We start from the raw sequence: 27527 nt of genomic DNA on the forward strand, positions 1-27527 counted from the left end.
TGGTATCCACTCGTGTAGCTTATTCAGAAGCTAAAAAGGTTTATATACGGGAATGAAACTCTTTCAATAAAAAGTCTTGTGAATATTTTTTTAGAGAGAGAAGGTCTCGCCTCTCTCTAGAAAGCAGAAACCCCAAACAGTAGCCATTCGTCCCCCCTCCCTCTGAGCTTAGATCTAGATCCGCTCCGGCGTGATTTAGATTGAAGGCTTTGTGAGGGAGGGTGGTTTCCCTGTCCGGGCACATGTCCCAGCCGTGTTTCCTTATGTGTTTAGTTTCAGTTCACCCAATCCAAACCTTGCTTTCTCTCATACTAATCACCAGATTTGAGATCCTCCTCCATCCCACTACCCTCCACCACTCCACCGTCCTCCTCCACCGTCGAAGCTTCCTCGTGGATAACCGTTTGCTTGATCCTCCCTTCCTTTCCTTGGGTGGTTGTCTAGTTTACCGATCTGTTCGGCAGTTGTCACAAGCAATCACATGGTTCAAGCCCCGTGACAGGCGTGAGGCTGGGATCTCCTTCACGGGAACCCACACCTCTTCGGACCGGGGAAAAAGAAATGGATCTGGCATCCAGAAACCCATTGATCCGGCGTCGGCGAAATACCTCCACCCCCCTCCGTCGGTGGTTCTCTGATTTGGCTGAGGAAGATGAAGAATGTAGTTTTTGGGCTGGGCTTTGTCTCCCCTCTGTGGGATCTTGTTTATGTTTTAGGCTTATGTTGTTTGCCCTTTTGGGCTTAGTGTATTTGGCCCTTTTGGGCTGTGTGTATTATGCTGGGCTTGTTGCCTTTAATTAATGCATTTTACATTTTGATCAAAAAAAATATATATATATAAAAAGTCTTGTGGCGGTCGACCCAAATAGTGTATGAACATGAAGAAACCAATAATCCAAGGAATTAAGAACTATTTACTTTTAACGGATTAACCTCCATGCCTCCCTCTCTCTCTCTCTCTCTCTACCCTCACACCTCTCCATTCCTTCCTTCAAAACCAAACTAAGATTCCTCACTGAAGCAGTCAAGCTACAACAAAGTTCATAACTTGTTTCTTGGTTCCGGTAGTTTCTTAACTGATGGAGAGGAAATATCAAGGTGCCGTTTTGAGTCTTCACAGCGAACATTTTCAAAATTATTGATCAAACTTTTAAAGCATGTGTCCTTTTGAGTAATTTTGTATTATCTCTTTGTCTACATTATGTCTGTGTGCCATGGGTCATGGCCATCACCGCTGCAGAAACTATGACAAAGAAATGAAAGAAGGGGCACAAAGTCCAAGGTTTTTCAATACAAAACAGAAACAGACCCAAGAATATAAAGACAGGGGTGCTTTTGTAGTTTTTGCACAAATCTGTTTTTGGGTTCACCTCTCAATATTAATATACAGTATATAGACCCTCAAGGACAAATCTAAGGCTTCCATGACGACTGAGAAGTAAATCTATGCAATGAAATGAAAGCAAGTAACTTCCTCCCCACAACAACAATTACTACCATCTTTGAAGTTTGAGCTCAAGATCCCAAAAGCACCCAAAGTTTTTTAGATAGAGAAAACACACAAGAAACAAAACCATGAGTAATTGGCTGGGATTCTCTCTGACTCCCCACCTGAGAATCCATGAAGGCTTTGATGGAAGAGAAGAAGATCAGCAAGAACAAGACCATGGAGTTGTGGGTTTCCCTCCTCACATGTCAGTCATGCCTTTGCGCTCTGATGGTTCTCTTTGCTTTGCTGCTGACCCTTTCAGGCGTCCTAATGGTTCTGAAGGTATTGCACACTTTGCATGTTTAATTTCTTGGTGTTGCTCTTGCTCTGCATGTGTTTGATATTGTTCTTAACTCAAGTTAATTTAACTTTGATTTTTGGAAGATTGGAGGTCTTATGAGAATAGCATGGTGGGTGCAACAAGTGTTACAAACCCAGTTGATGATGATGAAGAGGGTCCTAAGCTCGAGGATTTCTTGGGAAGTTGCTACTCGAACTCACCACCTGGTGATGAAACCAAAGTTTACTGCCAAAACCAAGAGGACTCTAAAATTAATGTCAATGAGGCCCCAAATTTCAGCAACCCTAATAGTGAAATAGAAGCCAATTCCACAGACCCATCTCATCATCAGAGCTTGATTCAGCCTTACAGCCATTACTATGCAAACCCACAAAGTGGCGGTGCTCTTGTCCCGTGTACCAATGGCATGTACAAGTCTTGGTTAGGCCAAACTGTGGTGGTTCCATACGCTGATGTGAAATCACCATCTGATCAGGAAAATGGTAGCAATAACTTTCAGTCTAATCTCTCACTGACTATGAGTCCGACCTTGCAAAATGGTGGTATGCTTCCAATTTCTCAAGTGCAAATGGTGGAGAGCAAGAAAAGGCCAGGTGGGAAGTCCTCCGCAAGAGAACCAGTCACTCGCAAATCTATTGATACTTTTGGGCAGAGAACTTCTCAGTATCGTGGTGTAACAAGGTACATAACACTAATTTTCTTTTCCCTTTCTTTGCTATGGATTTAGCTTTATCAATTATGATTAATTTTTTGTGTTGCTGAAACTATCTGGTTTAGGCATAGATGGACTGGGAGATACGAGGCCCATCTGTGGGATAACAGTTGCAGAAAAGAAGGACAAACAAGGAAAGGAAGGCAAGGTAATTAGAAATCAGCATTTTTTTTTCCTTCTTTTCTTGTATATACTTTCTTTTTCATTTCAATGAAGCCCTCAAGTTTATCCCTTTTTTTTATTATTATTTTTTTTGGGTACTCTTGTTTGTTAAAGGAATATACTGACTGTCTGGTATTTTCTTACATGCATCTATTTTGTGGATGGGATCTTTTTTCACATCTTCAACACTACTACCGTTACTGCAACTGCAGTTTATCTTGGTATGTGAAACTCCATTTCCATGTTTGTTTTATTTATTAGTTTTTTTCTGGACCTTGTTTTTCGGCAAGAATTTATTTTGGCATTTGAAGTTCTGAACAATTTTTATATTGTGTTGACAAATATAATATATTGTATTGGATTGTGTGCATGATTTTTATAAAACCTTATATCTCATTTCCTGATCTGAAAAACCACCATCAGGTGGATATGATAAGGAAGAAAGAGCAGCAAAGGCTTATGATTTAGCTGCACTCAAGTATTGGGGTCCAACTACTCATATTAACTTCCCTGTAAGTAATTTGGGTTTTTTTTTAATCAAGTTTAATTGTTTTCTCAAAGTAATTAAATCTGTTTTGAGTGTTAATTTTTTGATATTGCTGTTCAGATAAGCACTTATGAGAAAGAGCTGGAAGAGATGAAGACCATGACAAGGCAAGAGTTTGTAGCCAACTTGAGGAGGTATAAACCCTAGCCTTTAGTACTTTTTCTACTGGATCTCTTTTGGACCATAATTTTTTTCTGTTTCTGAAGTATGTGGTTCTTTATTATGTTCTACAGGAAAAGCAGTGGGTTTTCAAGGGGAGCTTCTGTGTACAGAGGAGTGACAAGGTATGGCAGAAAACCTGCTTTAATAATAGAGTTTCCATTATTAACTGCAATTTTGCAGCCTTTTCAATTATCATAGGCAATAATAGGTAAACATTATTGTAAATTTTTGGATATGGATTTGATACCAGACATGTAAATTTAGTACATATTTAAAGCCACCAATCTTCTATTTTCCTCAGACACCATCAACATGGAAGGTGGCAAGCTAGAATTGGAAGGGTTGCTGGAAACAAGGATTTGTACCTTGGAACATTTAGTAAGCTTTTCACTCATAGTTCATTGTTGAAAAAATTTAATTCTAAGTAAGTTGGGTAACGTACTTATGTGACATTCTTAACCTCATTTAGGCACACAAGAAGAAGCAGCAGAGGCTTATGACATAGCAGCAATCAAGTTTAGGGGCACAAGTGCTGTGACCAACTTTGACATGAGTAGGTATGATGTAAAGAGGATTTGCTCAAGTTCCACACTCATTACAAGTGACCTGGCCAAACGCCCATCACCAAAAGACCCGGCTCCAGCAGCACCAAATGATCAGGAGTTCAATTCTTGTGCTTCGTCTACTTCTTCACAACCCCTTTTGGCCATAACAAACAGCGAAGAACCCTGTGATGAGAATTTGGCTGAAATGGTGTGGAATGACAATCCAAACTCTGAGGCCAACACTGTGACATTGGCTGCCGCTTCAGGCAGCAGGAATTCTTCTTGCCCACAAAGCCCTAAATGCTGCGAATTTGGATCCAACAGTGAGTTTGGTCTCAGTGTAGGTGACTATTCTCATGCTTATTTCAGCTCTCTGCAGGGTGCTAAGTATGAAGAAGGCAATGGTGGTAGTGACCATAGCCGGCTTGGGAATCTTGGGTTGGTTCAACAGGTCCCTATGTTTGCATTGTGGAATGATTGAGAACAAGTGTGTTATGGGATCGAGAAGCGCAAATTACTCTAGGAATTGGTTAATTTGTGGGAAATGAAGCTTAGGGCTAGGTACTAGGCACTAGGTAGGTGGTAGTAAAAAACAATGTTAGAAGGAAATATGGATTTTAATCGGCCAAGTTTTTACAGTTAATGTTTTGGGGGTTAGATATTATTAACTGTAATGGAAGTTGCTTCAAAGAAAAACAAAGTTCAGCGGCACCTTTTGAAAGATGAAGTCCCTGGTTATGTTCATTTGTTCTATACTTCTATATTTGTTCCATTAATTTTGGTTATGGTAAGCTTCTGGATGCCCCATTCATCTTTTTGAGCAGTGCATACTGATAATTTACACTTGAATTTTTTATTTTTTTTTGGTAGAATTTACACTTGAAATTTGGAAAGGGTGATGTATAGATGAACAGCTGGTACTTCTGGCATAGTGACTTGGTGGTAAACCTACAAAATCCTGATGTAATCTAGAAAGAACCGAACTTGAAAACTTTGTTGTTATTTGGGGAAACAATATGTTCCAAAATAATGTTTGTCATCAGGGTTCATCAACTATATTCAAGTCTTCAACCCCACCAAAACTGAAGTAGCTATCAGCTAACCATTTATAGTTGCTGTTTTGATATTTATGTATTATGCCTTTGTTTGTTCCATGTAGGTTGAAATAGATTGAAATAGACAACTCAAAAAAGTACGATTTGAGTTAATTATGAAAACAACTGAAGCTATTTGCTGAGAAGTGAAGTTTTTATTTTATCTAGAGAAAATGCGGTATATTTGTGTAAAAATACTATAATTGTGTAAAAATTCTAATACCAACACTCACGTCATGTGGTTTAGATGTTATACTACGTGATACATTGAATATTATTCTAATTCAATTAAGTATTAAAACTTTTACACATGTTAAACTCCCCTCTTTTGGGTGAAGAAGCTTCCTCTTTTGGCCCTCTCAACTTTTAATTTAGAACGTTTTAATTTTAGTTGTACTTTTTTGAACCAAATAGTCATTCATTCATCTCAAGTCAAAATGGCACGGATACACTTTTTTTTTTTTATCGGGTAGTTAGCTGTTAGTAACTCACACACTCATGCAGTGGTATCCCAGCGCCAGGACACCTGCACCGACATTGCGGCGAAAGCCAGGCAAAGCCAAACTAATCCACTGCACCGCAGACGCACAAACCTAAAGGGTCCCTCAAATCTGCTGGCCACGGGATTGAGCTGGGATTCGAACGCTAGACCTGGAGGTTCCAGACTAGGCCGTTCGACCAACACACCACAGCACGGATACACTTGAAAATTCCGTTTGTAATTTAATTTTTTCTTTTCAAAAAAGAAAAAATCGTAACATATTAATCGCGTATATTGAAACCATAGAATTGAGAAAGAAAAACCACCCGAACCGCACAGACCAAAATCAAGATGTGCTGCCAACAATTTTAATTTAAATCCAATTTGGGCTTCTAAGCTTTCCATGATTAATACGATGAAAGAGTTTTCACTTATGGAGTGTGGTTGAGTATCACAATTGTGTGCATTGACGAGGCGGCATTATTTCTTTATTACCGTTGCATTGTTATTTCAAACAAGCTTTTATTTATTTTTTATTTTTTATGTTGAATAAGTGAGCATTGAATTCTATAATAAAGATTACTTGTTGGAACTCTGTACCCAATTTTAAGTCGAGTAGGCATCCAGTTACGATTTAAGGCTGATTTGATGTGAGAGCTAGACTCTTGCTTTGGGTGTAAATAAGGACGACAACTTTTGATACAATCAGAAGACCCGCACACGTGCATGTTTCCTAAATTTACATGGTAATTATAATCCTAAATCCTAATTAAAGTCAAATTATATTCCTAATTATAATTGAAGTCATAATCCTAATTATAAAATAACATGTATCAATGACGATAGATCCAAATAGCAAAAGCTGTGAAAACTTGTTCTACCAATTCATCAAATACCACCGACCATATTATTCTAACTCTAAAATGGCCAAGTACCCTTCAGCTAGTACTCTACTTCTTGTGGCTCTAGTTTGTGTGTTTAGGAGTTGCACAAGCCAATGGTTTTGACATTGACTAGGGGTGGGCGCGAGTCGGGTTGGACTGGTTTTGGGCCAAAACCACATACGACCCGTATTCTTCGATGGGCTGAATATTAGGACCGGAAACTGAATGTTAATGGATTGGGCTGAAAAATTCGGGTGACCTGAACTTTCAAGTCGACCCGATTCGGTTTCGGTTGATCGACGTCGTCACTCATCATCGTTGGTGGGCGGCGTTGTGCAGAATTGCATATCGAAGATTGAAGGGTCAGGCTCGGCGTTGTGCAGATCGAAGGCATCGGCAGACGTCATTAGTAGGCTGAGGATCGAGCTCGGCGTTGTGCATATCAAAGGGTGTTGGTAGGTGGCGTTGGTTGGCGACGTGGTAGTTGTTGGTCGGTGGCTATGAGAGACTGAGAGAGTGGTTGGTCGAGAGACATGAGAGGAGAAATGAGAGGCTGAGTTAGAGTCGGGGAGAGATGAGGAGATTTTTAGGGGTTGGGTGTGATTTGAGAGAGAGAGAGAAGAAAACAGCTTGATTAGAATGAATGAGTGAATGAGAGTCTGAGAGTGAGCGTCGAATAGGTTAGGGTTTTTTATGATCAGGTAAGGTCAAGTTTACATGAAACCAATTAGAAGTTGACACCTATTAAAAATTAAATAAAAATTAATATTTTATATAAATTCGGCCGGTTCTGTTTATTCTGGTCGGTTCAAAGTGAGACAAAAAAGAAGGGAGAATTTCACAAATAATGACCTAACTATGACTCATTCGACACTTTGGTCATTCAATTTTCAAATATATAACTTTGGTCATTCAACTATTATTCTGTCAATCACTTTAGTCACCGAAGGGGTATTTTATCTCACTTTAATCACTTATCTCAATCATTCTAATTCATACTTCTATCAAATTTTCACAATTGGTCAGACGAAAATATCTTTGATATTGTGGCAAATAATTTTTTTTTTAATGAAAAAAATTAACGGAGTGACTAAAGTAAATAACAGAGTTAAAGTTGAGTGATATATTTAAAAAATGAGTGACCAAAGTGTCAAACATTGGAAATTATTCTATGCACCGACGGTGCAAATGACCCAACACTTATAAGATGATCTCAACCCATGATATTTATAATTAATATTTTTATTAATAACCTAAAAGTGTATTTAATATAATCTAACTATCCATTTATGTCGGTGCAAGTGCATGTCGGTATACTGAATCCTCCCCCGTCAAACATGTAAAAATTAAGTGATCATTTGTGATAGAGTGGGGCTATTTCCACCCCACCAAATGCTTTATTCACCCTACAATAAAAGTTTTATTTTGAATTTTTCAATTTCACCCTCAAATAATTCAGATTAAAAACAAAATATCACCTTTGAAAATGTGAAACTGGAAAAGAAAAGAAAAAAAAACACACCCATGCCTTCTAATTTCTTTTTACTCTTTCAGTTTTTTTCATCTTCTCTATCTTCTCCCTTCATCAACTATTGTGACGTAGAATCACATGAAGTAGAACAAAATAATACTAACCAACAATTCTTTTCACTTGTTGCTATAACATGAAAATTTCGTCTAACTAATTGTTTGGTAAGCTAGCGATGAAGAAGATGAGATGATAATTTTTTTTTTTTTTTTTTTGTACAGAAAGCTGAGATGATAAAATAGGGTAAGACTATGGTATGTTAATGTTTCTCATACATCAACTTTTTTTTATTACTTTGAGGACTCATTTTACCACTGTAAGGACTCATTTTATCACTTGAGAACTCATGTGGTAACTAAGAAAATTTACCACTTTAAGGACTCATGTTACTACTTTGAGGACTAATATTACTATTTTGAGGACTCATTTTACCACTTTAAGGCAATTGTATGCATGTCATACGTTAACATATTGTAGAATTTCCCGATAAAATGAATGTCTGTTGGGTAAAGTTCTATTTATCAATAAAATTGATTTCTCATTTTCATTGTATTTCTGTTGATAATTGTTGTTAAGGACAATTTTGAGACTTTAAAGAAAAAACTTAGTTATAGGGTGAATAGCCGCTATTCTCCTTAAAAAAAAAAAAACCAAAACAAAAAAATGGAAGCGCGGAGAATGGCGGTCTGGCGGTGTGGTAAAAAAAGTCAAAGAAGTGGGACACGCCCTTTGACTCGCAGAGAGAGAATCCAAGAAAAGCAGAGGAGCCTTAATTTGCGTGCCCGGTCCCTCTGCTTCTTCGTCGTCGTCATCACGCTCATGACTAGGCATTAGTCCAGAGATTTGCAGAGCTCTCTGCTTCTTCTGCAAGCATTCAATTTCAGGCATCCATGAGTCTAATCAAATCAAAGCCGAGTCAAATTCATGCAAATCTCGGTTTTAACACCCTAAGTCAAGCCTAGAGATATATCCCATCTTTCTTTCTTCTTTGAGAGCTTCAAATGTGAAAGACAAGACCTTTTGGGGGCTTCAACTTGATTGCCAAACTGAATTTCCAATCTTCACATTCTAGTTCACAAGAACAAACCCGTTAGTCTACTTTTTTCTCCATTAAAGCATGGCTGCACGGGTTTTACAGTAATCCAGTAGAAAAGAAAATAAATGTACATGAACCTCAAGCCTCTTGGTTCAGACTTCAGAGTTGGCAAATATGAACATTGAAGAAATGTAAATTTTAGGGTCGGGGAAAGTCTTTTAAACTAGGCGACGGTCATGATTTAGGGTTTTTTGAGAAGCTCAAAAGACCTAGAAATTCATTTCGGACAACTAAACCTTTTTAAATTGTGTGTTTATTTTTCTAAGAACTGATCCATGCATGCAATATGTGAAAAACCCTTAATTCTTTGACAATTTAAAAGATGGTATCTTGATATGTCCAAAAGCTGCATATACGCTACCCCACTTGCATATATATATATATATAGTCATTCACAGTTAATGATATCTTTACCTTAGCTTTAAGAACAGATTTTCAGTTTTCGACTACTTTTCGATCATATATTCACATATTAACCGTTCAGTTTTTAGGTCCTAATGTATAGATCACTTATGCAAATTTTCAGCCAAATTGATGATTGTTAAGGTATCAAACTCAATTAAACCAATTAACGAACCGAATCTATCCAACTGAAACCGTTCGTGTTCATTATTGTAAATTACAGTTTTGAATACCTTAACAATCATCAATTTGACTGAAATTTTACAGAAGTGATTTATACATTAGGATCTAAAAACAGAACGGTTAATATGTGAATATGTGATCGAAAAATTGTCAAAAACTTGAAATCCGTTCCTAAGCTAAGGTAAGGACATTCTTAATCAAGAAAGACTGATATATATATATATATATATATAATTAACTGAGACAATTATATAAATATGAGGTTTTCAGGAAATGGGTGCTTGAGGAGGCCGCCTGAGTTGGCACTCCTCAGGCCGGTCCTATAGAAGCCCCTTGAGGTTTATATGAAAAGAGGCACGTAGCTGAGCCATTACGAAGAAGTTGTGAGGGTTACACAGGTAGTGATTGGTGAAGGCCCTACGCATTCATAAGTAGAGGTTGTAGAGCTGCTCTACGTACGTGTTGAACAACGAGGGGTACAGATCAAGCTCATTCACTCCTAGCTTTCATGTTTGAACCTAATTTGACTAAATATATTGAATTTTCATGTTTTATTGTTATTGGCTACTACATGGCACGTGGCAAGACTTAAATAGGACAGTAAAGTGAATTTTCGTAATTACGTTTGTTATGTATAATTTGACAAACTCTATCTTAAAACGTGTTAATCAGTTAATGCATGATACAATCAGTCCATTTCTCAAGGTTTAGCCTTTAACCAATATCAAGAGCAAATGTAAGTCTGTCCCTTTGATCCTTCTGTAAGTCCATTTCCTGTACCCGCGCGTAAATCCGATGAATACGGTAGTACAACAAGGGTCTGCACGGTCCTCGGCCGTCTGTCCCTTTGATCCCTCTGCGGATCAGTCTCCTTCTCCTTTTCTTTTTTTCTTCTGCTTTGGTTACTGTTCCTGAGGATGTTTTGTATGGTTTAGAGATTTGGGTTATGGAGATATTTCGATGGGTTCTATGCTGCTGTACTTGCTCAGGATTGTTTTGGTTGGACTCCAAGTTTTCGTCGGCTGATCTGGTGACGTTTCTGTGTCACCTTTGGGCTTGGCTGGTGGCAGCGACGTCACTTCGTCATCTCTCTTCTGCTAGATCTGCACTGTGGCTGAAGCTTGTAGGGCTATTTGGTTTTGTTTGTTGGGTTTTTTATTTGGGCCCGTTTTGGGGTCTTTTGTTTGTAATGCAGTTCTTGTTTGAATAAAAATCTTTCCATCGCCAAAAAAAAAAAAAAAAATTTAAGTCTAATAGACTGACTATTGATTTTCAACAAAATATCTATGATGTTGAGTAAAATGTATAGAAAAGAACTTGTCCAGAAAAGTCTCAAAGCTACTAAAATGTACGTGAAATATAATTGATGATAAAAAATATTGGATATCACGAAATATTGAGACTCTAAAGAGTAAAAATTTCATTAAAATTTCAGAAAATATGAGGTACCGATAAATGTAAACTTCAAGTAAGATTTACACATTAACTGAAAATGTTCCAAGTTAAGTAAAATATCAGAAGAAGAAAAAATGTTGTATCTAACACCCTCACTGGTAATTTCGAGAATATTGTCTTCTTTTTTTCTTTTTTAGATATTCGAAGTATAAGAGAATGTGATGCTGATTATTGCTAATTTTTTCGAATATCCAACATTCCAACTATTATTGTTATCCAATCCGTTCCAACTCATTTTACGTACGGATGTGTTGCAGGAAGAAAATTTAGTGATAGATTTTCGGGCAGAAGACGGGATCCACTCGAGTATCTAAGCAAGCAAAGAAGACCTGACAAGCAGATCCGTATCCAGTAAACAACGCACAGAAAGAGACAATATCTATTCCAAGGACAATTAAGATACCCCTTCCTTCTTCACAGCACCAGAGACATTTCAACATCGATTACCGCTGCTACCGTACTACCCCTAAAACCCTACACTGCCCTTTACTTAAAGGCACCAGTACTAGTCTGATTTCTGAGGGCTTCAATTAGGGTTAGAATTAGCGGCTATCATAGATGGCTTTATCTTAGATATTTTTCAATAAAGACTTTTTCTTAATTAGTTGTGTAGAGACTCGAGATCAGTGTAGGACTAGTCGAATTCTAGGGCTCTGTTTTGCTTGCTCGTCTGGGGTGTTTCTGTTCAAGTCTGCGGCAAGTATAGTATCTAAGCTTTACCAGCTGCTATAGGTATTGCTTGCTCTGTGCTTTAATTGGGAAGAGGATTTTGGATCTTGCAAGACTGCAAGAGAAGCCTATACGTAAATGTACTGCACGCATTGCTTGCACCCATACATTGGTTTCTTTTCTCTTTGATTTTGGCCTTTGATGTAACGCAATCAATCGTCAATTGTCAAAGTACCCAACCAAGATATAATAAAGTAAAAGTAAAAATCACAAGATCATAAATCGAAGATTTAAAAATAGAAAATCAAATTTACAATAATTGAAGCAAGTAAACTATTTAAACTACTTTGTTGAATGATTAATGAATAGTATCGGCCCATATTCACTGTATAACAACTCTTCGTTTTAAGAAAACATATTTGACTTTTAAGAATATGAGATTATAAACTTTGACATTATTTAATGTCGGAGTTACGACAAATCCATTCAAATGTTTACAATTGCCTATAGTTTAATTTCTTTACAATATCACCTATCAAATCTAATTGGCAAAGAAGAAAAGTAAGATAAAGTTTTCATATATTGTCACTCAATATGATATTTCATATCAAAGATTTTATTTCATTGTCACCACTACGATAATTTACTGCAATGCACATTGATATTCTTTATCTACAAACCTTCAATATTTTTGTTATCTTTGATTTATAATAACCGCATACTCCTTGCATGTCATTACAACTTTTATCATTCAGAAAAGATTAACTTACATCAAATTGTTTAGATTAATGTGTGACATGAATTTTACTGTAAGTTAAGTATAACACTCGACCTTATAATTATCAAATTAAATCAATCCCACACTTAACACAGGTATGCAGAATCAGTCACCTTACACGGCTGCACATACTTGTGGGTATCCAATTAAGCTCAAGCAAAACCCTAGTTTAACCAGTTTACTCCAATTAGCATTAAGCAGAGGTCGGCATCCAAAATGCAATAATGATATATGGGACTATGGGAACAACCTTTCATTCTTATAGTCGCTTCGCGTGCCTCTAGACGGGTACTGTGTCTCAACATTTAACCCCTTAAACAAGTAAAGAAAGAAAAAAGGAAGGTGAGCACCAATTTCCGAAGCATATCAACATCATGCATGCAACCATCCATATATGTATTGGTAAGCTGCAAAGGCCTTGTGTATTCATATGATGAAGGCGATATTTCCTCCATCAGCTTTGGCCCATCCCTTCCCCATTTATTCTCTTTATCTGTCCCTGCAATTCCAACATTTCTCTCTTCAAAGTGGAGCTCACATAACTCAATGACCAATTTGCCACCGGACAAAAGCTAAGAGGTCACTTTCGCTGTCTTTTATTGGAAGATCGAGGAATTTTGATGGGACAAGAGCTAGGGTTTTGGCGGGACTGAGAGAGCTATGGAGCTAGAGGACGGTTAGGGCTGACATGCATGCACTGTTTGGGTTTGGGGAGATCGACACTGTCAAAAAGAAACTGCGATATGATGCTGCATGCTGCCGCTGGGGGACTTGGATCCGGCCAAATATGCTTCCTGCTCTCTTTCTAGCTTCATGAACAGCACTATAGCTATGGACCAAAGGCCTGGCTCTTCTTCTTCTTCTTCTTCTTCTCTCTCTCCCACTCACGCATGTGACCTTGTTGCTCCTTTTCTATGAATGGCTATGAGGAGGGTACCTTTGTCAATTTGCCGACAAGGAAAGGTCAAATTACTTGGGTGTAGTATGGCATGCATGCCATCTGCAAATGTAGTAGTACTTGTGTTGCATTCATTGTCTTGTTCCACAAGATGTTTGACAATGTCATTTTTCGTCCCAGCTATGGATGAGATTTGCTTTGTTTTAGGAAAAAAGAAAAACAATTTGGACCTTTCAAAAAAAATAAAAAGGCAGATTTTTTTTTTTTTTTTTTGCTACCAACATGCATGACACACAAAGGGTATATGACAGAGAGACGGATTAGTAATACCAAATTACCAATTCGGGTCTTGCAATAATCTTAGCTGAATTTTATAGGGAGCAAATGAAATAGAACATAGCATAAAAATCGGTAAATTAATTAGTAAATTTTGCAATGATACCTTTCTTATTTGTCTATGCATAGATCAAAAAAAAAAAAAAAAAAGAGGGTGGCAAACAGATCGGCCCGACCCACTTAACCGGGCTTCGGGCCGGCTGGAGTCGGCCCATATACTTAAACATTAGGCTCAATCCGGCTCACGGCTCAATTTCACAACTTGTCGGGCCCAGAAGCGTGTCGTGCCGTGCTCGTTTTATGCCTAAAATTAAAATTAGTCGAAGCCAATATTATAAATATAAGTTGCGACTCATATACCACCAGTTCCACTCAAAGTCTCAAGTCTCAACTATACACAATCCAATCACCAACCAAAACTAATTCCTACACTATTGATTTTTTTTTTTTGGTAAATAAAATAGATAAATAAGTGACAAATGCTCATTGTTTACAAACTAGTAGGGCTGTAAATAGGGATACAGCTCGTGTTTGGCTCGTATTCGACTCGATTTTAGCTCATTCGGGTTGTGTTCGTAAGATAAATGAGCTGATTTTGAGCTCAATATTAAGCTAGACAAAAAAACGTACTGAGCTTGAACAAGAATATATTCAGCTCGTCTAGCTCATATTTTTCATGAGTAGCTATGAGTTGTTAAAGCTTAGCTCGTTTGTTAAAGCTCGATTCATGAAAATTTATAGTATAAATAAAAATTTCTAATCTCAAATATTTAATTATTTTTATTACTTTCCTTTTCAGTTGGAAGAGAATATGAGAATTTAAGTAAAATATATTACAATAAAGAACAATAAATCCAAATTTGATGGTTAGACATCAAATTTGGTTTACTATTTTAAATGTTCCTTCTTCCTTTTTTATTTTTTAAATTTAAAGTCAAATGAGCCAAGCCTAACCTATTCAAGCTCGAACTCGTCCAATAAATCGAGCCAAGCCGAGCTCAGCTCGGGCTTAAAAAAAATATTCAAGCTGAGCCGAGCTTGAGCATGGAAAAAAAAATTTAAACTTTAGCCCGGTTTGAGCTCGATAAAAAGCAAATGAGCCGAACATGATCATCTTAATATTCGCTCCGACTCGGCTCATTTATATCCCTACAAACTAGCGACTTTGTCATTGTTTACAAAGTAATAAACTTCCAGCAAAAATGTCTGAAGGGAATCCAAATTCATACTCAAATATATATTATCTTTATATGTAAGTTTATTGTTTACACTCAAATATAAATTTTTTGTTTATAAATATATATTATCTTTATATTACAAATGAAAAAAATTTATATTATAGAAATGGGCCGAATCGCATGCAACAATATGTCATGCTCGGGTCGGGTCACTGGGCTCATATTCCTCAGCCGAACTCGACCCGTTAGAATAACGTGCTTGGGTCAACCGGGGCGGGCCGCTTTTAAACGTGTTGTTTTTTTTTTTTTTTTGAAAATAGAGAACAACAACTTAAATTAAAGAAGAAAAATTAAAAGAAAGAAGTCTCAAACGGGTCTTCCAAAACAAACATGAGACAAAAGAGGACACCAAGGCCCAAAATAAAGCCGAGGAAAGAAACAACATGCCCAATCCAGGCGACCCCACACACATCACCACCATACTAACAATGAGGAAGAAACAGCAGCTTTGGCCTCGCTGCCGGGAAGAAAAGAGCGTCCAACATCGTAATCTGACGAGACCGAGAAAATAAAGGAGACACCAATGGCAGATTCAATCGAAAAACACGCAGCCAAATCCGATCCAGAATCAAAGAGTAGAAGCGCAAAACTCAAACCAACTCCATAAAGTAGATCATCCTCTGCCAAATCAGGAACCAGAAAAGAAGAGAGACAGATGAGATCCATAGAGGGATCAAAGGGTTAAGGCATCGACACCCAAAGAGTGTTCAATGCCTTATTGCACCACCGTAAACGGATTTATGTGCAGTAATAGGCAAACCCTGTTTAGAACAAACCTCTAAGGAGCATATTTACAAACCAAAGTAGAGGGAAAAACATATAAGTCGCCAGAGGTAGTAACAGACAAGGATAGCAAATAGTTTGAGAGGAAAAGATAAAAAGAAACTGGGGTGAAGACGAACAGATAAAAGCAAACTCAAAAGGAAGACATAAAACAGAAAGAGAAACAATAGAAATAAAAAATAGAGGCACAGAGCCTCAGATCAAAGACCAACTTCTGGCAAAAGCTCCCATAGTAGGTGAGAATGAACGCCACCGACTCTCAACTTGGTGGAGAGAAAACCTAGGACAGTGCGAATTTTGTTGTGAGATTTTCTGCCTACTTATACATGCGTATTTGAGACATTCATTGTCAATTTTATTGAAGTGACATCTCTCATTGTTTTGATTAATTTTACTTAGATGAAAACAAATAAACAAAACAACGTACATTCTCAAAACACAAAAAAAGAAAAGGGAAATAACTATTGTTGTGTTTGCTGATTTAGCTCTTGATATTTTAATTTCGATAACTACACCTAATGTCTTTTTTTTCTTTTTTCTTTTCCACTTGTTTATCCCTTGCCAGCATATTTTTAGTAAACCATAAAAAAATTTCACTTAAGTTAACTTAATTTTTTTTTTTTTTTTTGAGTAAACTGAGGTCAGCCCTTTATTGAAATTGGAATATTACAATGAGATGATGCAAAAGTACATCAATAACCAAACTAAACAATACGAAAGGAAAAGATGCAAAAAGTGCATCAACATATAAGGAAGAATAAATAAGGCAAGAATAACAGCGCCGAAACGCATGGCTGAATGTGCACTACTGATTACAACCGTGTAGTGAATTGAGTAGTCGGTGGTTTGACTACCCATCGAACTCCAACGCACAAAGTGACAAAAATCAGCTTGGCGTCGGAATGAAGGCACTCTCCCACCTAAATATCGAAGCCAGCCAAGGGTGTCAGAACATGGCCATGTTGGCAGACGATCTTTCACGAACAGATACCAAAGATTTGGGTCTCGAATCCAATATCAATAACGCAGAGGAGCCCCAAACCATTTTGGCAAACGATCTCCCAAGAACCAGAACAAATACCATATCAATATGAGTAGCTGTTTCGGATCCAAGATCCGGATTTGAATACGACCCGGGTCCCAAATTCGGATCCAAATCCGGCCTGAATCCAAAATCAACTCTGCCGAGGCAAACTTGACAAAGGCCCAGGCCCAACTTAATCTCATTTGGGCACCCAACCACTTGGGCACCCTGGCTGCAGCCCAAATCTGGACACCCACACATCTGATCATCCTTCCAGATCGGCATTGTCGCTCCCCGGAGCTACACCGTTTCACTTCTGATAACGCTGGGCATACACCAGATCGAGAATCCCATAGCCACCTGGAGGCCGAAGAGCAAATCCTCCAACCCTCAGTATCCAAAGAACCCAACGGCAAAACCAACCAGAACCACTGCCGGAGAGGATCTGCACACGGGGTCACCATCCACCGCCGAAGCAACAGATCAGCACCCAGACACTGAGTCGCCACCATCTGAGATGATCCGAACTCCATACCTCTACCCATGAAAAGACCGGGATCCCATGTCTGATTAGGATCCTCCAAACCCCCACGCCGCCGTCCCCCACCATTACTGAAACAGAAAGCAACAGCGACACGGGCAAAACCCGTCGGGGTTGAATCCCAACGCCAGGACACTGAGATTAGAGTGTAGCAACCAGATGGTTGAAGAAGAGAGATTCGCGAAGCCACAGGACCCGCCAGCAATGGCCCGCAGACGCCATCGGCGCAGGCCAAGGAAATCAGACGGCCAAACCCTAGGGTTAGCCGCCGCAAGGATGAGAGAGCGAGAGCTCTCATATTTTGTCCATGTATTGAGGTCTTCAAGTGTTTACTTCTCTTCTTAAGTTAACTTAATGTGTTTAGCACATGAGGTTATATTCATTATTTCCATCAAACACGATTTCTTTTTCTTATAATAAAATATTTCTAAGGACATGTCCAACTAACACAATTGGAAAGTTATTCTCAAAAACAAAAAAAACAGACACACAATTGGAAAGAAAAAAAATACCAAAATTTCATTTTTATTTTCTATTTTCAAACCTATCATGTAAGTTAAGTGTCACGAAATTTTAAAAAGAAATACAAAAATGTATGGAAAAATTGCCAATACAAGTAAGTTGGTAGAAATTAGAAAATTTAAGATGGAAATTATCAAAAAGTGAAATGTCAATGGGTAAGGAGTGGTCCACGGCCCAGCTCACTCACATTTTGGTGGGTTGGGTTAGTTTGTTTGTTACACAGAAAAAGAAATTATTGGGTCAGAAACTGTCCACCACAATGAACATGTGTCCAACCTATTACTCTGCCCGCTAAACCCAACCCGCCCAATACATATTATATACTTATTTGATTTACACGTGTTGTATGAGATTTGCTAAAACTGTATATAACTGCACTACCTAGCATATATTATACTAGAAATAGTACCCGCGACATATGCGTGGGTTTGTTATTGTTAATCATTTTGTATGCAAGGTTTACTGGCAAAATATATCAATTTGGGAATGTTATAGATTCCTGCTCAAGTAGATTATGACCGATTTGTGCACAGGGTAAAAAGTGATTTCCGGTCTGTTATAAAGTGTTCAAATGTTGCAAAAGATTATGATCATTTGTGCACAGGGAAAAATGATTTCCAGTCTGTTATAAAGTGTTCAAATGTTGCAAAAGATTTTCGATTTGTGAACATTTTAGGTTTACAGAAGGAATTCACAATGATCATCAACATAAACCAAAATGAGGTGCTATTTGATGAAAGTGATAAAATAGTATATATCATACATCAAATTAATAATGTTTTAACAACACAAATAAAGGAATAACACTAAAAACTTCTAAATGAAGTTAATGCTGGCAACCTGATAATGAAACCAAAGCAAAATTGACAGTGTTGTGTTGAACAAAGCTTTCTATTTAGGTCTGTAATGGAAGTGTTTGTAAAACAGAAGAAGAACAGTAAAAATAATGGAGTACTTATTATGAGACTTCCAGCTTTGTAAGCATATGATACATCTTAGCAAAAATCTTAGCAAAATCTAGGCCAAATAGCAAACACCATTACCACGTCTAGAAGGTTCCAAATTGTTGCTGTTGTCAATGGAAGGCGCGGATGTCCTCGTCTCCAATGTCTTTTAATTTCTCAAACAATTCCCTGATGGCTTTCTCATGTACTTCTCCATCAAATTTGCATACCAGCTAGGGACATACTCTTGAATGCTTGCATTTGAAAGTGGAAACTCATTACCATTAGTGGTTGGTCTGGACAGAAAGCTCACTTCTTTGAATCTGTATTGCAAAGCCTTCTTTATAGCCACAGCCTCAAAGTGAAATATAATCGAAGTATGCCACAGGCTGCCTCTATCCAAAAAAAAAATTACAAAGCACCCTTTTTAGATTATTCCTTGTTAGACATCAGTGTTCTTCATACTAATTCCTATTAGGAGTAGGACAATTAGGAAAGTACTAATTAATAGAAAAATCCAAAGAGTCAGTTGAAACCCAACAATGAAGTCTGAAAATGAGGAAGGCATCAAAACCATGGACCAAATTAGCCCAAGAGATACAGAAAAAGTCTTTACCAGAATTTATAAAATAGCTTGCATCACAGAAAGGAACACAAATACAAAATCACAATAGGTAACTGTTGGAGAAAACACTGTCAAGCAAAAAGAGCATAGATCATATTTTCATGTCCAATTAAAAAAATTACAAAGCTCAAACGCAACCCTTGATTGATTTAACCAAGAAAAAAAAATTACTTTATTCCTTGTTTGACATCCCAATGGCCTTCGAGACCCAACTATCACGTTTGAAAATGACCAAGGCACAAACAATGGACCAAAACTTTGACTATCAAAGTAGTCTAGAACTATAGAAAAAGATTAAACCTTTAACAAAGAGCTTGTATCACAAAAAGTAACAGAAAAACAGAGCCTATAAAAATATAAGTTTTGCAGAAAACACTATCAATAAATCAATGAAAACCATAATCTGACATAACCGAAGAACACCCAAATCTTACCAAGAAAGATAAAATGTCATCCTATAATCTTCAAGTTTGCACTTTTCCACACCCACACTAACTTAACAGCTATTAACAATAGCATCAGTTCTATAAATGATCAAAGTTCGAGGTGTAGTTGTTCAGGCTAGTTATATTTATAATCAAAGGAACCAAAACAAAAGGCTTAAACAAGTTGATGAAAATCAGAAGCAATTTCATTATATAATAAACGAATAAACAATTCCAAGAAAAGCACAATATGAATTCTTCAACCATATTGCTTAGTATAGAGAAATTAAACTCATCGATCATCTCTAAAATATTTACAGTAGCAAACTCCTAAATCATCATCATCATTATCTTTTGCAGATGGACAACTTCTTATAGTTTCTAGTAAGTAATCAATGAATTAGAAGCTGGTTGTATCCGAAACAGGGGTGAGAAGATAACGGTGACAAACTAAAAATTCCTCAGAAAAACCAAACTTTCTAATCAAATAGTTGACACCCAAAACCTAATCGAACCGATCAACCCCCACTCTCTGTCAATTCAGCTCAGAAATCAAAGAAACCGATCAAATTAAACAGACCCAGAACAAAAGTTCAGAGTGATCAGATTTGTCAGAAAAGCCCAAGAAGGTAAAAGCTCTGAAGGATCCAAATTTACCTGGAAGTTTGCTTTTGCTGAAAAAAAAAAAAAAAGATTGGAAATTTATGTGAACTGAGAGAAGAAACGGGAAGGGAGTGAAGCAATTGACCTGAAAAACTGAGGGAGAGATGAATTGCCCGTCGCTGTGTGACTGAGCAGCCAAGGACGCAAGCAGGGATTTGAGATCTTCAAGCTCAGTATGAGTGAAAGCTCTGCAATCAATTAGAGATCAAAATTAATTTGTGTGTATGATTGGTTAAGGGGCTCTATAGTTAGGGAGAGAGAGAGAGAGAGAGAGAGAGAGAGAGAGGAACCTAGAGGCGGAAGCAAAGCCAGGATCGTAAGTGAGGAAGTGACTGAGCGTTGCCGACCTTTTCAGGATCGTAAGTTCGTAAGGGCAAGTTCACCCGTTGGGTCACCAGGTCACCCACTATTCACTATTTTTTAGTGTTAATTTCGTGCCCTGGGTCACGAGCACAGTGTATTTCGTGTCTTGGGTCACCCTGTACAGTGTTCTGGATCACCATGGTTAGGGGTCATCATTTAGCCCTTAGGCCCTAAACCCCCCCTAAGCTCGCCCGGCCAGTAGGGTCGAAGCCCGACCCGGCCCTTGCATTAGGGCGGGCCGGCCCGACTCTTTTTAAAATAGGGTAGGGTATGGGCCATGAGAATGAAACCCGGCCCGGCCCTTTAGGCCCGCCCGAATAAGCCATAATAATTTTCTATGTTTTCTATTTTTTAATTATGTTTCTCTTTTTTCTATAATATGCAATTTATCTCTTTCTTTGTAATTGATTTCTTAAGCTTTGTTTTCTTTAGTTTTTATTTTCTTTGTTACATAACAATTAATATTAGGAGATTTAGAGAGATAGTTAATTGAATATAACCACCTTAACTAATATTAATAAATGTTATAAGTTAATTCCTACACACACACACACACACATATTAAATATGATCAACTAAAAACAATGTTTTATATTACCTATATAATCATTGAGCCACATTTTGAGGAAAAAAAAGTTTTTTTTTTATTAAACAAAATAAGGCCCTTTTCGGCCATATTTGGCCCTATTCGGAAGGTCGGCCCGACCCGGCCCTTTCGGCCATAATAGATCGGGCTTTTAGGGCGGGTAAGGGTTAACATATTTAAGCCCCGGCCCGACCCTACCCGGCCCTAAATTTTGTTGACTTTGACTAGGCCCGCCCTGACCCAACCCTAAGCTCTAAAATTTAGGGTAGGGCCGACCCTAGCCCGGCCCATGATGACCCCTAACCATGGTGACCTGCACAGTGTATTTCGTGCACTGGGTCACGGACACAGTGTATTTCGTGACCTAGAGAATGAAAATATACACTAAAAAGCAGTGAATAGTAGGTGACCCAACGGGTGAACTTGCTCTAACTGAAGGAAAGATAACCGTAATTAAAGAAAACCACCCAGGGCAAAACCGTCATTACACTGTCTCGGGGAACAGTGTGCGCAACAGTATAGAACACTTAGGGGGTGTTTGTTTCACCGGACTATCACTCCCGACCTTAATTTCTACAAGAGTCCTGGACTCCTTTAACTTGGGTTATGCTATAGTAAGCCATAAATCATGTTTGGCACTGTCTAGGACTAAGGAGCAGCAAGAAAGAACACAGAAGCAACTAATGAATCTTATGCACAATCATCCATGAATCATATGCACAATCCTCACAATTCACAACAAAATTGGGTCTGTCTCAACAATAGAAGCAAGCCATGAATCATAAGCACAATCCTCACAATTCACAGAACAATTCTGAATCTCATAAATGAAGCAAAAGCAAGCAAATCAAACACAAATTTCAAAACCCTCTCCCATACCTGGAATTGAATTGGTTCTATCTCAAACTCTTCAATTCTTGCAGCCAACAACCAAATATCAACTAGGTCTTTCCCAGACCTCCCAAAACTCAACGATTTATGGCAGGACTAAGGACCAGACCAGCACAGTGTCCCCGAATGATGGCCTCCAAGTAGCTGCCGTGACTTTTTCTCTCTCATTGGTCCTTCCTAACTTCTGCTAATCTTAGCAGAAACAACTTGGTTGGGGAAATTCCGAAGGGAATTGCAAAGCTGAATGTTCTGGGCATTCTCAATTTCTCTCGAAACCATCTAACCATTCCAATTCCTACTCAAATTCGCAAGACGGCCAGTCTCACAACTCTTGATCTACCCGATAACAATCACAGCGACAAACTCCCAACCAGAGGTCAATTTCTAGTGTTCAGCAACTCGTCCTTTGCTGGAAACCCACAAAGCATTGGTACCTCCATGAAATCGCAGAGAGAGAGAGAGAGAGAGCACCATCGAAGAACCAGAAACCAAGACGATGATAAGAAATAAGGAATCGATGACAAGAAATTGAAAACCCAAAAGATCCAGACGCTCAGATGGAGAAGAATTGCAAGTAAAGAGGTGAGAATGACGAGGCGAGGTTGAAGCGAAGAAGGAGGCTTCCACAGTCCGATGAGTTTTGGTGTCACTCTGGAAGAAGGGGTTGACTATGTTTTTGGGACTCTAGAGTCTCATTTAAATGAGTCTTGGGTCACACCAAACAAGGGATAATTCTTGTTATATTAGATAAGCCCATCCAATCCCATGTAACAAACATCACCTTAGAGCATCTCCAATGGGTTTGTTTTTTGGCTTTGGTCAAGGGAGAATTTTTCGAACAATACATGAACTAAAGGTCACTGTGAATTAAGGTTCCTAACTTTACACTAATTATATTTTGGTACCTGGACTATAAATCCCGACTACATTTAAATACACGCCGCTAATAACACCGTTAACCTTATGTCATTATTTAATTTTTAAAGGGTAGTTTGGTATTTTCACACTCTCTCTGTGTGTGTCTCTCACACACACACATAGGCCTCGTCAACGGGCAGGGCCGGGCCTAATTACTGTTTTAAATAGTGGCGGGCCGGGCCGGGCTTTCCCGTAAATCCTAAGATCCAAGCCCGTCCATATAAGGCGGGCCTTGCGGGCTTTTACGGGCCGGGCCGGGTAGCCCACCTTTTTACGGGCCGGGCCGGGCTTTATTTACAAAGACATTTACGAATGCTATTTTTCCTTTTAAGGGGTTTGGAACCTAACCGAACTAGGAGGCTCATCCCCACGCCCGATTGAATTAATTGAAATAAGCAAAATCATTCCCAATAACAACTTAAAACAAAAGCAGATTAATAATACAACTTCTATATCTACTTAGGCATGTTGTCTTCCATAAGGTTGTTCCTCTTCTTCGCATCTGACTTGGCAACATTGAGGCTCATGTGAACTGTGAACAAATCTGCCATTCTGCCCATAGACAACCAGCTAGTAAAAACAAAGGAAGGGAGAAGGCTTGTATACCCAGAATGGCCTGTGATGCGTGAAAGAGTGCATTATTTCCTGTCGACAATTGAAACAATGTTAGACATCCAAATTAGTACAGCTGCTACTCTAGTACTTCAAATTTCCAATCGTAAATGAAAGTGACGCTAATAGCAGCAGCTCATTGTAAACATGAAATAATATAATTGTCTCATCACTATACAAAGCCTTGAACAGGATCTCACATCTCAATCCTTTTTTATATTACAAGCTATAATAACTTTGTATTAAAATCAAATATACAATTAGGGACTTCAATGACCAAGACAACAATGCAGCAATTAAAACAAAGAAAGCAAATCAGGAAAATTACAGAGAAGCTGAGAAGGGAACCAGTGGGGAGGTTTCAGCTCAAAAAAACCAATCTACCACTTCATTATAAGTTGTTATGACTCATGAGGATTTCAGTTGCCAAATTAGCTACTTATTGCAGCTTTAACAATCTGAAAGTGCAGCTTTAATAGTAAGATTAAAGCATTACCAGCAAGATTAAGGCGGGATATTGGTTGAAAGCTCATGGGATTCAACTTGTCTCACCTACACATTCAAACACCAATTAAAGAATAAATAACCAGTAAATATGTTATTGCTGAAATTAAAAAAATAGAAGCAATGAGCCAAAAACAATATACATGTTCATCAGACTCCATTCCAGAATCATCAGATTCATTTCCAGCTTCATCTTCACTATTTTCCATCCAATCTGGTCGTCCTTCCCTAATGAGCCTCCTTTTTTCAGCTAGCTGCATTTCACGCTGAGCCTCTTGCATCCTTGATTTTGCTAAACTCCAATCTTTCAAGCAAATCAACGCCTCTATTGTATTTGGACTCAAGCTAGCCCTTCTCTCGGATACAATTCTACCTCCTGCATTAAAACATGACTCCGAAGCTACAGTAGAAGCTGGAATTGTTAGCAAATCTCTAGCCATGCGAGAAACTACAGGGTATAATGGTTCATTTGATTTCCACCAAGCTAAGACACTAAATTGATTATCATCATCAACTTCAATAGTTGGTAAATCATAGTACATTTGTAAATCATTAGAAGTCGCAGAGGAAGTATATGAAGATGATACCTTTGCCCTTTTCAAACTTTGCATTGAGAAATTACCAACAATAGGCAATGCTATAGAACCCGAAGATAAACTCGAGGTTGAAGAAGTTAAATTTTCAGATTGCGTAGGTGCTACATCGGACACAATATCATTCTTATATGTTTCATAAAGAGCTTGCAATTCAGTTCTTAACTCTATCAATTTTCTATCAACATCAAGTTGTTCAATACCCATACATTTTAACCATTCTCCAATAGCAAATAACTTAAATCTAGGATCCATAATTGTAGCAAAGCAAAAAGTTTTGGGAAATGTACCCCAATACTTATCAAATTTCTCCTTCATTGCAGCCAATGCATCCTTAAAGACATGAAAACCAGAATATGCCTCAAATGCAAAATGGATATCTATTAAGCAATTAATAACACGACATGATGTAGGGTAATAGACACCCGAAAATATCTTAGTTGAGGATGCAAAAATCCCTAAAAAGCCATTAACTAGTTGAGCAATTAACCAATCTTGTTCCGATGGAACATCTAAATTGCAAGACCGTGATTCATTCACTTTTAGAGCATACCTATTCAAATGCCCTTTATACCTTATAGCTACTTCTAAAAGTTCATAAGTGGAATTCCACCTATGAGGCACATCATTGTCAATTTTTTTTTTTGGCAATTGCAAATCATTACAACAACGCATCCACAATTCATGTATCTTATTAGAAGAATTCATGCTTCGAACAACATTGACTATTTTATCAATAGATGGACCTAAAATATGTAAACCATCTTGCACAATCAAATTCAAAATATGAGCACAACAACGAACATGAAACAACCTTTTAGGCGCTGCCTCAAGCATAAGATAAGTGGGAAGAATAACAGCAACCACATCATTATTCGTAGCATTGTCTAAAGAGAGGGAAAATATTTTCTTATGAATGCGCCAAGACAACAATTCTTCAAACATATGATTTGCAAGTGACTCTCCCGTGTGAGGGTACTCAATCATCTTAAAGCATATTATTCTTTTATTTAAAGACCAATATTTATCAATAAAATGTGCAGTAAGTGACATGTAACCCATTTTTTGACGCGATGACCACACATCCGAAGTCAAACAAATTTTTCCTTCAAACTTTTCAAAAAGACTCAAAAGCTCATTTCTGCCCTTAGTAAATTTCTTCATCACATCTCTTTTACATGTTGAGGCTGAAATTCCTACATATTGAGGACAAAATCCTCGACGAATCATTCCTCTAAAATTATGTTTTTCAACAAAAGTAAAAGGCAGTTCAGCTCTAATAACATAATCAACAAGTTCTCTACGTGCAACATTCTTATCATAAGCAAAAGTTAAGATATTTCCAGAAATATCTGGACCTAATCTTTGCTGTCCTTTCTCATGAATTTGTAAATGTCTTCTTAAATGACTAGTACCAGCACTAGGACCACCTCTAAGCAAAGCCTTACAAACCCCACATTTATTTTTTGGTACCATATTTCCATGGTCATTGACTTGAACCCTTTCAAAAAATTCCCAAACATTACTAGTGAATCTAGATTTCTTAGAAGATGCAGAAACAGATGAAGCTCCGGTTTCAGTCACATTTTCAGCATTAACATCATTAATATCATCCATTTCTAGCTGGAAATAAACAAAGTTAAGATATTACTTGAGTGTTTTGAGTGAGCAAGCTAAAACAGCTATGAGATACAACTTATTCGCAGAGATGCTACTGTCCCTTCCTTGGTTTGCTCTTCCTCGTCCTGCAATATTATAGATTACAATCAAAACAAGGAAAAAAAACTTAGTATACAGAAACTAGATTGTTAGTAAGAAAGCTGGGTTCTTTCATTGTGAAAAAAAGAACTCAAAACATGCCAAAAATTGTGCAAGAAGAGGCACTAACGCTGGTGTCGAGATTTAAACAAATGCTGGTGAGAGACGTTGAGAAATTGAGAGAGAGCAGAGAGAAGAAACAGAAGTTGAAGGCTCATCTCCTTTGTTCCTTCAAAACCCAATCTTGTCTTCAAAACCCTACTCGATTGCAGATATATGTACGAGTTCTGCAGCATGAACAAACAAAGAAATAAAACTCAAACTCGTCAGATCGCTCCATTTAAAACAGAAACTGAAAATAAACTAATCAAAAAGAGAAGAAAATAGTACCAGAAGTAGTTCCAGAAGTACTCAAACTCGTCACCTCGTCAGATCGCTCGAGGTGGTGATCGAACCAAAAATTGAAGAAACGGCTGTGAGATTCGAACCTCAATCTGATAGAAGAGGCGCGTCGTTGTTTGGTTAGCGGATGAGGGATGGAGGATGGAGCTTGGAGCTGAAGGCAACCTCGATCTGAGACTGATCAGGTATGGAGGTTTAGGTCGAGAGGAGGCTGATCAGGGATGGAGGTTTAGGTCGAGTCGTCGAGAGGAGGCTGAGGAGGTATGGAGGTTTAGGTCGAGAGGAGGCTGATCAGGTATGGAGGTTTAGGTGGTTTAGATCTGAGAGGTTGAGGAGCTATGGAGGTCGTTTAGGTCGTTTAGATGAAGATCTGAGAGACTGAGACTCTGAGTCGTCGAGAGGACTCAGAGGAG

The 27527-nt window shown here is 38.1% G+C and overlaps 1 protein-coding gene and 2 long non-coding RNA genes across 3 annotated transcripts; 1 reads left to right on the forward strand and 2 right to left on the reverse strand.

Moving 5' to 3' along the window:
* The first annotated feature begins 1334 nt into the window (after positions 1-1334).
* On the forward strand, positions 1335-4703 carry LOC133741330 (AP2-like ethylene-responsive transcription factor AIL1). The gene is made up of 9 exons (XM_062169256.1): positions 1335-1771; positions 1874-2471; positions 2568-2650; positions 2877-2885; positions 3088-3176; positions 3272-3345; positions 3445-3495; positions 3675-3751; positions 3843-4703. Exons 1-9 carry the CDS (start codon positions 1576-1578, stop codon positions 4397-4399), a joined length of 1734 nt encoding a protein of 577 aa, XP_062025240.1. The 5' UTR covers positions 1335-1575; the 3' UTR covers positions 4400-4703.
* A 13999-nt stretch (positions 4704-18702) lies between these two features.
* Positions 18703-20870, reverse strand: LOC133741335 (uncharacterized). The gene is made up of 3 exons (XR_009861833.1): positions 20778-20870; positions 20573-20675; positions 18703-19163 (listed from the first exon to the last, which is right to left on the reverse strand). It is a non-coding gene; the product is annotated as an uncharacterized LOC133741335 (long non-coding RNA).
* Positions 20871-23647: 2777 nt separating this feature from the next.
* LOC133719724 (uncharacterized) lies at positions 23648-24411 on the reverse strand. Its single transcript, XR_009851410.1, has 3 exons — positions 24354-24411; positions 23852-23890; positions 23648-23777 (listed from the first exon to the last, which is right to left on the reverse strand). It is a non-coding gene; the product is annotated as an uncharacterized LOC133719724 (long non-coding RNA).
* Between the last annotated feature and the right edge of the window lie 3116 nt (positions 24412-27527).

The sequence above is a fragment of the Rosa rugosa genome, chromosome 1 (genome assembly GCF_958449725.1).
Source record: "Rosa rugosa chromosome 1, drRosRugo1.1, whole genome shotgun sequence".
Classification (NCBI taxonomy): Eukaryota; Viridiplantae; Streptophyta; class Magnoliopsida; order Rosales; family Rosaceae; genus Rosa; species Rosa rugosa.